Consider the following 10,630-nt stretch of genomic DNA (forward strand, 5'->3'; position numbering starts at 1 on the left):
AAAACAACATGTAAAACAACATGCAACAATTTCAGTTTTCCATTAGTAGTAAACCGGTCTGATTGACATCTGGGCCATGCGTTTGACTGACATCTGGGTCAAACATCTGGCCCAGAACTCGGTCACACATTTGACCTTATATGTGGTCCATACAATTTGCAATGTGTGGCTCACATCAGTTCCTGTTATGGGTGTGTTTTGGCCACTGCACTCCGGTTGAGTCATCTGTGGCGTGCTGCACTATACAGTTACGTCCATGAATAATTGAATGACAAGACGCTTTTTGGCTTCATTTTTGGAGGCTCATAGATGAAGGAATAAAAATAACAAATGATCCTTTTAAGGAATGTTCCAGACTGTTGTATTGGACACTCCCAGTGTTTCTGAAATCTTTCTCTGACAGGTGTATTGTCTTTATTTTCAGGCTAATCCTGACCTTCTTCACTTACATAGACACCTCTTTGGACCACATGTTGGGATTTGTGTGTGTGTGTGTGTGTGTGTGTGTGTATATGAAAATGGCTGTAATTCCTGCATGGTTAATAAAACCCCTCAAATTAAAGCTGAAAATTTTGACTTTGCTCACATGTTGAGTGCTTGATCTCAAAATCAATGCGATGGTGGACAAAGGACATGTGCCATGTGTATGTGGAGCCAGATGAAAATGTGAGTTGCTATCTGGGTTATTACCACAAACAAGCATGTCACAAACCAAAAACCCAAAGTCTGTCACATGCAGAGATATTCACTTCTAGAAAAAAAACCCCACTGCGTTACAAATGTGTGTTCTTTTATTAGCTGCACACTTCACCGTTATCACATCAGCAGCAAGGAGGTAAGAGTGAATCACAGGCATGATTTTCAAAAAAAAAAACCACCTACACCCTTCATTTCCTATATGAAAGAAAGAAAAAAAAAAGAAGAAGAGTGCAGCAAAGAGTTACAAAGTGATGGGCACTCACAAATACCAGAGCTCATTTGATCATAATTAAGTCTCCAGTGACAGTGGGAGGGAGAAGCGCGTTTTGACTTTACCCACCCCTCGGCACAGCTCTGACCCATCAGTTATTTCCTACAGTCCTCCTCACGCTGCTCACAGCCTGGATCAGCTTTGTGCCATCGTTTTTTTTTTTGTTTTTTTTTGGCACCTTTATTTTTTAGACAGCTTTGTCCATTTTTACGCATTACGCATCGGTGACGCACCAGGAGCGACAACTGGACCGCGCAGCTTCATCTCATTTGAGGTAAGCGGCTGCTCGGCTGAATCATTTCTTTGCGGTATTTGAGCCACAGAAAACCAATAAACTGTCCGTGTGCTGGTTTGTTGGGACTCTGTGGAGGGTTTTTCATTTTCTTTGGTTTAACTTTGAATATAAAAAAAGTCGTAAGGCTCGCGTCCTTGGGGCTCCTGCGCAGCTGATGTTGCGATCCAAGCGCGCGCAGTTAAGGTCCCCTGGGTTGATGGAGGAAGGAGCTGCCGGGAAATACGTACGCGCGCTGGCACACACGTGCTGGTCAGTGTGTGGCTGTGTGTTTACGCGGCACGCGATGGGGGGGGGGGGCTATAAATAACTTGTAGAGGTATAGATAAATTCTATTAATAATGAATTTACCCTTAGATTTGACTCTACTGTGCTGTAGTAGAGACTTAAAGCCACTGTTCATTTGTTTACATATAATCCATGTTAAATGTGTGTTTTTATTTCTAATCTTGTCTTGGATCCAGCTCACACTCATCCTAAACTAGCTCAAAACTGTTTATTTGATCATCTACCTTCAAGTTTAGAAGAAGAAGAAGGTCACCACCAGCATTACGAGAACTCAACTTAAATAATTCAGGCCCAGTGAGTCACACACACTGACTCACACACATGTAAACCATGTAAAGCAGAGAGGTGGTCTTGTTTTTCATTTGGGAACGGCTGGTCCCGGTGGAACTGAGGGGAGAATCTGGAGAAGTCTTGACTTAACTGGCTTCTTCCTCTGTGCCCCAGCCAGCTCTGCATTCTTTTGTCGAACTGTAATATCCCTCAAACCAAAACAGGGCAACAGCTCAGACCTTCTTCTTTTTCCTCTGCCTCCGAAAGCCTGATTACTTTAAATATTTACTCAATGATAGCTGAGCCAAATCAGGTTGTGTGTGTGTGTGTGTGTGTGTGTGTGTGTGTGTGTATTTCCGTGTGTGTTTCTGGTCAAAGTGACAAGTTAACAACATGCAGGGGATTTTTTTTTTTTCTCACAACACAACATGGGTCATATGCGGCTCACTCACACCCACTCTGCTCTACAAACTTAATCAAGAGGGGAAAACTGGTGATAAACCCAAAGGAAATCACCGAAAGTAGTTTAGTACTTGAACAGAAGCATGTCAGAGCTGTTGTCTTTGCTCTTGCTGCCGTCGACTGGACAAAATAAGCTCAAACTGAAGCTTTAAATGTCTCCTTTTTTTTTCCTGCTGTCTGCAGTCCTCGTCTGCTGAAGCAATGTTTTCCAAGGCCACTGCCAACTTCGTCCGTCAGGTTGACCCCGAGGGAAGCCTCATCCACGTGTCCCGTGTAAATGACTCGCACAAACTGGCCCCTATGGCTCTCGTCGTCAAACGGAACCGCTTCTGGAAGTGGCAGCGGCCCAAGTACCAGCCGACGGATTTCACCCTCAGTGATTTGTTGCTTGGCGACAACAATCTCTCTCCTGGTATGTAGGTAAACATACATGCTGTACAGATACACTGTGGATGGAGCTTTTTACACTAACACTAACACACAATATATCATAACACCATTTATGTTGTCAGGAGTGCACGAGACGGATTTTCTGACCTACGAAGGGACGTTTGGAGACAAGCTCTCTGGAAAGCTGAACACAGAGGCCGGCACTGTCAGTGTCACACTCGAGGAGCGGGGCACTTCCAAGCTCCAGTCGTGCTTTGGCAAGCTGAAGAAAGAGGAACTGGATGTAAAGAAGCTGTTACGCGACTCCAGCGACAGGTGTTCAGTCCTTTCTTTTGATGCTAGTCAGAAGAAGGTGACACGACCATGACTTAATTACTGATTAGTCTGAAAATGTAGTCAGACATCCGACATTCGACACCTCACACCAGTGTCGTGGAGTATTGTCCTAGTTTAAAACAACTTGATCCTCGTGTGTAAAATTAGACACATCACACTTTCTCAGCGTACACTCAGCTGTTGTAGATTACGACCTGTTTTTTTTTTTTTTTTTGCCAGGTTAGTGAACATGCAGCACGTGCTCGTGCAACAGCTCCAGAAGCGTGCTGAATTGCTGGCGGTGGTGAAGGAGAGGATCCTCACCACCAACTCCTGCTTGGTCAAGCAGACAAAAAAGCAGAATTGCACCTTTCAGGGCGTCGTCGGGCTGATAGGAATGCTGAAGAGCTCTATTAAGGTAGGTTTGACTGGTTTAAATAATATTTTAATGGATTATATGTAATTATGTAATACATATTTAAATAAACATACATACATGTACAGTTTTGATAGATGGGCCAACCTCATCATGAAACTCTTCATACCTGTGTGTGTGTGTTTCTTTGTGCATTCTCGGGTGTGTGAGAAGGCCAGCAACAACAGAGAGGCGGACAGTGATGTTTCTGTGGAGATCCCTTCTGGTACAGTCATCGCATACAGCATCTTGGAACTGGAGATTAAAAGAAATGGACAGTATGGTGAGTGTGTGGGTGGTAGACGAAAACGTCAATCATGACGTCATTTCTCCATTCTGGCTTGTAAACCAGTCATTTTTTGACACATCCCGCAGGCTGGTATTTAATCATGCCCCTATAGTTGCATGCATCTCTGTTATTGCACCCATGGTTCCTTCACTGTGTTTGTGTCTATGATGTCTGTATTTTTAGACATATGCCTACAGCCTGGGACAATAGGAGGCTTTGAGGCAGACGTGTCTGTAACGCCCTGCCCAACCCCTGATTCCCAGGACATGGTGGATGGTAAGTGCAATAGTGAGAGGGTTCCAGATAAAGAACATTTGTCCAGTCATTCATGTTTTAAATATTAATAGCTCAGACACAAGTACCAACAGTATGTTATTTTTCTGCTATAAAGTGATTATTTGTACTAACATTATTAATATTTCTCTCGAAAAACTTTCCAGCTAAACCATCCAGCTGTAAACTGACAATGTTAATACTGAACTTACATCACACTATATTACGTTGTAGGAGTTCATTAAAGGCATCCAATGTCAAGTGTTCTTAACATTTCAAAGGTGGATGGCCACGCTGTGCCACTGTAGCTTCAGCTTCCAACTTGTCTTACAGGATCACAGGACATGGACCTGTGTCCACTAGCCGATCTCCCTCTGTCAGCTCAACATGTCTTGTTCAAGGGGCTCCAAGAGACAATGAGGGACAGAACTGCTCTGTCCTATCTGCAGTGTCAGGTGAGTAACACCATCACACTGGCTCAACATCTTGTGCGCTAGTTTGAAGTAACGTAACTTATTTATTTATTTAACCCTTTCTTCCCTCTTCTCGGGTACGCTTCTCTGTGTTGCAGCTGCAGGATCTGCGTAGTGATAAATCACTGGGTATGAGCAAGGACGAGGAGCTGTCGGACAGCCAGAGACAGTCAGTGTCAGCCATACTGGATCAGCTGAACCCCGACAGCCAGTCTGCCGACCCTGATCGCCTAAAGGCAGCTCACCTGTTGGTCAGTGCCATGGAAGGTAAGGGGACACTCCCAACTTTGAGGACTGTAAACATTTCCTGCACAGTTCTCTGGACACCACTAAACAGAGCTCTTGCTATTATTTCCCACTCTTTAATCTGGTTGTGTGTAATGTTGTTGTAGAGTTGCCTGATGAAACATTGAGCCTCCTGAGTGAGAGCCATCCTGCTTTACTGGAAGCTTTGGACACACTGGTTAGTTAACTCTCATTTATTGAACATGTTTATATATAATACAATATAATAAAATAAGTATCTTTCTTTCTGAAACTTGCTGAGAACGTTGATGCGAACATGAAACATGTGTATGAATGGTAAAAAACCATCTGTTCCCCAACAAATCTCTCTGCTTCTGGCTGGGAAAATGCCTCCAGATGACGTCATCAGTAAAATAATCTGTTTATCTCAGCAGATGTGCAGGATAAAGAAGAGTAGGGGGCATCTCCCCATCCAGTGTATCCCCCCTCTTCTGCAGGACAACCAGGCTTTTCCGCTGGCAGAGCAGCTGCTGAGTACCATCTGTGTGACGCTGAGAAGAGACACAGACAGGCTGTGGATGGAAACCGAAAATAAAGGATTTGAGCCTTTGCTCCTCGGCCTCATCATACACGGACTGTCCTTGCTGAATCATAAGCAGTAATATCCACATGTGCACTTTGGTTCTTCTTTTGTGAACTGCATTCTGTTCATTTCTTTCTTTATTGTAACTTTTAGTGCATCTAAGCTTACTGCAACATCTTTATATTATTAATAAACTATAATAGTTTTAAAATAGTATTATTTGTTACTCTACTATACAAAATTTTTGCATCACATATTTTTTCACTTAAATAAGCATTTATTTTTTTTGTATATAAAAACTATATTTGTATTTGATCAGTGATGCTGTAGATGTTGTAGTCTTTGGTAAAACATGGAGACAAACTGTGCTTGCTTTGGTGTGTTTGTGTTTCATCACTTAACATAAACATGTTGAAATGGCTGCTATTTTTATTCTTTTGTAGCCATCCAGTTTCATTTTTTTAATATTATTTTTTTTAGCTCACAATGAAAAATTGGTTCTCTGCGGATTTACAGCCTGTAGCCACTAGATCAACACACATTATACAGCAATTAAGTTACTGTGTAATGTGTTGTATATTTAACATTTCCTTTAATGCTGGCGATGAATATTAAAATTGTTACATTTTCAGTAGTACTGACATGTTTAATGTAGATAATCTGTACTTATAGCATGATGATATTTCCAGGGCCTTGTTGGCATCATGTTGTTTGTTAACATTACAACTTATTTTTTTTATTTAAAAAAAGTGTCACTTTATCTTATATTCATACATTTTGAATTTCTGTTTTTGGCTGTTTCATACCTTTATAAAATCCTATCATTTTGTATTGCAAAATTGGGAAATAAAAGCTTTTTTCCCTTGTTTTTCCCTTGTTTCCATTTCTTCTGTTCTGTACTCTAAAATCTTATCTTAGTACACAAGTATTTTCACTTTTTGTCTGACTTGACTTGTTTTTTTTCACAGTGTGCATACATGTTCACAGATGGATGGATTCATGTCTTAGAAACTGTTTGCTGCACCTGTTGGGGTGTTTGGTAGAATTTGATTTGCAAATGTTAGAGACAGGCAAAGAGAAGAGAGAAGTATTAAAGAAGTATTTCAATACTGATTAGAAATTTGTACAACAGATTTCTTATCTCGTCTTTTCTCTTATCTTGAGGATCCCTCCCTGTGACAAATTTGGCTTTGACACAGACGTTATTGACAACAATGACACCTACGACCAGCTACTGTACAGTAGTTTTAACCCAGTGTAGGAGTGTCTGTCTGCTATGTAATCGATACTTGACGGTATACAAATGATGCAGGGTGTGTGAATGAAAATGTGTGAGGTGAATTTATTTGTGGCCCAACAGCATTTTATTTTTTCACCTTGAGGCGTTTTAACAGGTTAATCTGGACGCAGTGTAGTAATGAACTGACAACTGTAAGTGGACAGGATGTTGCAATGAGGAAATGTCCAGCATCCCTCTGGCCAATTTAAAAAGTCAAATCAAATAGAATGAGTAAAAACACCTTTTGAGTACTGTATGTGAACAGCTTTTAATTTATTCAATCTTTGCATAAGGTTTCTGTATAGATCTAAAACATTCAGCCTTGTTACGTTTATTAATGTCCAGATTAATGGGGGAATTTCATTTGAGAAATTGAAGTTTATTTCTTCTATTCTGAAATTGAGTCTTTAGTTATCAATAAAAAATTAACTCACAAATAAGCTACTTTTACTAAGTTATTACTAGTTTTCTTCCTAGTATGCTGCAAGGCTACGAAGCAGACGATTCATCACATGAACAATTCATCTTTGATCCATTTAATAGCGTGCGATTAAACAAAAAACACCTGCTTTTGACATGACTGTTATTAAAGGTCGATGAGTTGACTGAAGTGTCGGTGGTTTCCCAGCTGGGACCACGCACGGTCGCTGCTGTCGCTTTCTATGGCAGTCACAAATGACGTAAATCTCCTGCGACCCCCAGCCGCGTCCGTTCCGAGTAGCAAAACATTGACTAGGAGGACGTGTGTTTGAGATCTAAATAAGAAAAAAACGGTGCGTTTGATACAGTCAGCGCGGGGTAAAAATGACAGTGTGCAACTTTTATCTTCAGGGACGTTGTCGTTACGGCGATAAATGTTGGAATGAGCATCCGAGGGGAGGAAACAGAGGAGGTGGTGGAGGACAACAACACAGCAACAACTACAACCGCGCTTCTGGTCAGCAGCAGCAGCAACCCAGAGGAGGAGAAGGAGGTAAGGACGATAAAGAATTAACAGAAACTTAGCTAATTGCTTTCTTATATGAAAGACTGTGCGTAAGCTGCAGTTAGCTTCCTGGCGAAGACGCTGTACTGACGACAGAATTTAAGTTTCGTTTCCTATTTACTGAAATTACGCTAATCATCTGCGTCATTACTTGTATTTTTTTCGAAAAGTACACAAAGCTAACGTCGGCTAGGTAACGTATGTTAGGCGAATCGAGTCAGTCATTAAAACGCCACAATCGCCACAAACTACGCTCTTTAAATGGATTTCAATCAACACGTTTTAATCCAGTTTCACCTCAAAAGGAACATCATGATTTTACAACTGCTGTTACTGGTTTACATGTGATGTTTGTGTTGGTTTCAGGCTTTGGAAACAGAGTGTGGGTGAATCCTAACCAGCAAAAAGGAGGCTACATCCAGCCTTCGTCCTTCTCTTCTCGTGGAAGTGATGACTGGGGCAGAGGAGGAGGAGGTGGAGGAGGTGGAGGAGCAGATTGGGGCAGAGGTGGTGGTGGAGGAGGGAGTGACTGGGGCAGAGGAGGTGGTGGAGGAGGAGGGAGTGACTGGGGCAGAGGTGGTGGTGGTGGTGGAGGAGGAGGGAGTGACTGGGGTCGAGGAGGTGGTGGAGGAGGAGGAGGAGGAGGAGGAGGGGGGAGTGACTGGGGTCGAGGAGGTGGAGGGAGAAGAGATAACGTGAAGAGCTCTGAATTCAGCTTTTCCAATCAAAACCGATATTCAGCGCTCGATACTCCCAGCACCTTTGATAGGGGAGGAAGACGGGGAGGAGGAGGAGGAGGAGGAGGAGGAGGAACGTCAGCTGGCGATGAAGATGATGACAAAAAACTGTAAGTCTTGCAGCTTGGTACATTAACATGTATCTGCCCCTAGAAGGTAATTCATGTGCTATCTGTCTCACTCAGGGAGATCATTCAGGCAGACATGGAGGCTTGGGAGAGTTCAGGGCAGTGGGCCCTGTCATGCTATTCAAAATCCAATGCAACTTTGTCAGGTCTGTATCAATCATAATACATTTAATTATGTGATTTATGTTGTTACTTGTAGTCACTTTACTAGCTATAAACGATCACCAAGACATTAAATGTTATTTTTTTATGTCTTCAGGTTTCACTGATCTGTCCCCTGAAGAGCTCAGGCTGGAGTATTACTCCACAAGAGCTTCAGGAGATCTGCAGACTTATGTAAGTGTACAGGAGTGTCACACTGTAGTATTACTGTTAATACAGATAGTAGGCAGTCACTTAGTGCTTCTGTCACTTGATCTGGGAAGTTTGTAGAATAGTGAATTATAGGCATTTTCCAGGCAAATGTTTATGAGTCTAAGATGCATTTGCTTGATATGTTTAGATCAGTGGTGTCAGTCAGTTGATCGACCAGTGGAGAAGCAGATTGCAGGAGTTGAAGGTTATGAATCCAGCTACCCGTGCTGCTTTGGTAAGACACATGCCCACAGACAAACACACACAAAGTCACTATAACAGAACTCCCACCTATTCAAAAAAGCAAAAGACTTTTAAATACAATGCACATGTTTTGATATTTATTGTATTTACTTTCAGCTTGCAGAATTAAATGATCCAACACCCCAGACATCTTCAAGTGGCTTTGGTTTAGCGAGTGCAACTGGATTTGGATCTTCTGCATCTGACTTTGGAAGCAAAGGTGACCATTTTTTTGTTGTAACAGTATAGGTTTTAATAGGTTAATAATTTAGTATTTGGGGGAAATAGTAATTTGTTTCTTGTAAAGTACGGTTTCCACTGTTTTTTTTGTCTTTGTGCTAGCTAGCCAGCTCTCACAGAATCAGACTGCATTTGACTACATGTATGGTACCTTTTTGTTTGAGACTAATGGATTGTGATACATACATAAGCTTTTTGATGTCCAGCCTGAATGTGCAGCATCGGGTGATCAATTCCATAAAAAGAAAAATGTAGAAAATGAGCATCAGATGAAAGTTGCTGTGCTACTCTGGGCTCTGTAGACAGTGACTGAGCTTCTTAACTTTGAGACATTTCTATATGTGATCAGTGTCAACATTCTAAAATCTCTCTGACCACACAGGCTTTGGGGCTCCAGCACCAGCGCAGACTAGTGGTTTTGGCTTTGCTGCTCCAAGTGGTGGTTTTGGATCCGCACCTTCAGCTCCAACAGGCTTCGGTAGTGCCCTAACAGCACCTACACAACCTCCCTCTGGATTTGGTTCTTCCTCTACAGTCACTTCCCCTCCCTCAGCTTCAGCTTTCTCCTTCGCTGTTCCAACCTCTGACAAACCTGCAGCGACGTCAGGATTTGGTTCTGCCTCTGGGTTCAGTTTTTCATCTACAACAAACAACGGAGGAGGACTTAGGAGCGGCTTTGGATCTGAAGCACCTGCTCCAACAGGAAGCAACAGTGTATTTGGACAGACAAGTGCTGGGTTTGGAGCAAGTGGTGCTCAAGCTGCAGCAGGAAGTGGGTCTGCCAGTGGGGCATCGGGCAGTCTGTTTTCCAATGAGAGCACTCTGACACCAGAGGAACTGAATCAATTCAAGGCCAAGAGGTTCACTCTTGGTCAGATTCCTTTAAAACCCCCTCCAGCTGACCTGCTGGTAGTATAATATGGTGAAGCAGAAACATTATATATTTTTTGTTTAAATAAAGAGATTTAATGTTTCAGTTCTTTTCTATTCAAATCCAGATAACTCGGTTTTTATATAGCTGGTGAAATATCTATTCAAATACTTAAGACAGAATTAAGCTTGGGAGATCTGCTGTACAGTTTTTGTGAATATACAAGGTAAACATTAGGTACAGCTGCACACTATAGTATTTAGGATTTTTGAATTTTCTCTTTTGTCCTATGTTTGAGAATATTGGACTTCTTAACTCATATAATTTGTACTAGTACAGCGTGGATGCTGTCAAACTGTTTTGGATTTCTCCATCAGTCAAGATGTTTGCACTAAACTGATCTACCAATGTTCACTGTTAAGAAAGGGTTATGTCAAGTCATAGAGTATGCAGATACAGTACATATACAGGTTGCTCCACTGTATGTAACCGAAAAACATTAAAACACAACAAACTTGGCTAAGAAA

At 41.9% G+C, this 10,630-nt stretch overlaps 2 protein-coding genes across 3 annotated transcripts; both read left to right on the forward strand.

Moving 5' to 3' along the window:
- The first annotated feature begins 1,027 nt into the window (after positions 1 to 1,027).
- On the forward strand, positions 1,028 to 6,134 carry LOC113153838 (gasdermin-E-like). Of its 2 annotated transcripts, none has more exons than XM_026347699.1 (10): positions 1,028 to 1,244; positions 2,466 to 2,694; positions 2,795 to 2,987; positions 3,228 to 3,405; positions 3,577 to 3,685; positions 3,875 to 3,967; positions 4,298 to 4,419; positions 4,536 to 4,704; positions 4,830 to 4,900; positions 5,115 to 6,134. In XM_026347699.1, the coding sequence occupies exons 2-10, from the start codon at positions 2,484 to 2,486 to the stop codon at positions 5,343 to 5,345; spliced, it is 1,377 nt and encodes a 458-aa protein (XP_026203484.1). In that variant the 5' UTR covers positions 1,028 to 1,244; positions 2,466 to 2,483; the 3' UTR covers positions 5,346 to 6,134. The 2 variants fall into 2 exon arrangements, with proteins under 2 accessions (XP_026203484.1, XP_026203485.1); XM_026347700.1 differs by having other exon boundaries at positions 1,029 to 1,244; positions 5,118 to 6,134.
- A 1,099-nt stretch (positions 6,135 to 7,233) lies between these two features.
- nup42 (nucleoporin 42) lies at positions 7,234 to 10,630 on the forward strand. The gene is made up of 8 exons (XM_026347751.1): positions 7,234 to 7,518; positions 7,897 to 8,004; positions 8,164 to 8,377; positions 8,453 to 8,541; positions 8,655 to 8,731; positions 8,898 to 8,984; positions 9,110 to 9,212; positions 9,615 to 10,630. The coding sequence occupies exons 1-8, from the start codon at positions 7,350 to 7,352 to the stop codon at positions 10,148 to 10,150; spliced, it is 1,383 nt and encodes a 460-aa protein (XP_026203536.1). The 5' UTR covers positions 7,234 to 7,349; the 3' UTR covers positions 10,151 to 10,630.

Source organism: Anabas testudineus, chromosome 11, assembly GCF_900324465.2.
Source record: "Anabas testudineus chromosome 11, fAnaTes1.2, whole genome shotgun sequence".
Classification (NCBI taxonomy): domain Eukaryota; kingdom Metazoa; phylum Chordata; class Actinopteri; order Anabantiformes; family Anabantidae; genus Anabas; species Anabas testudineus.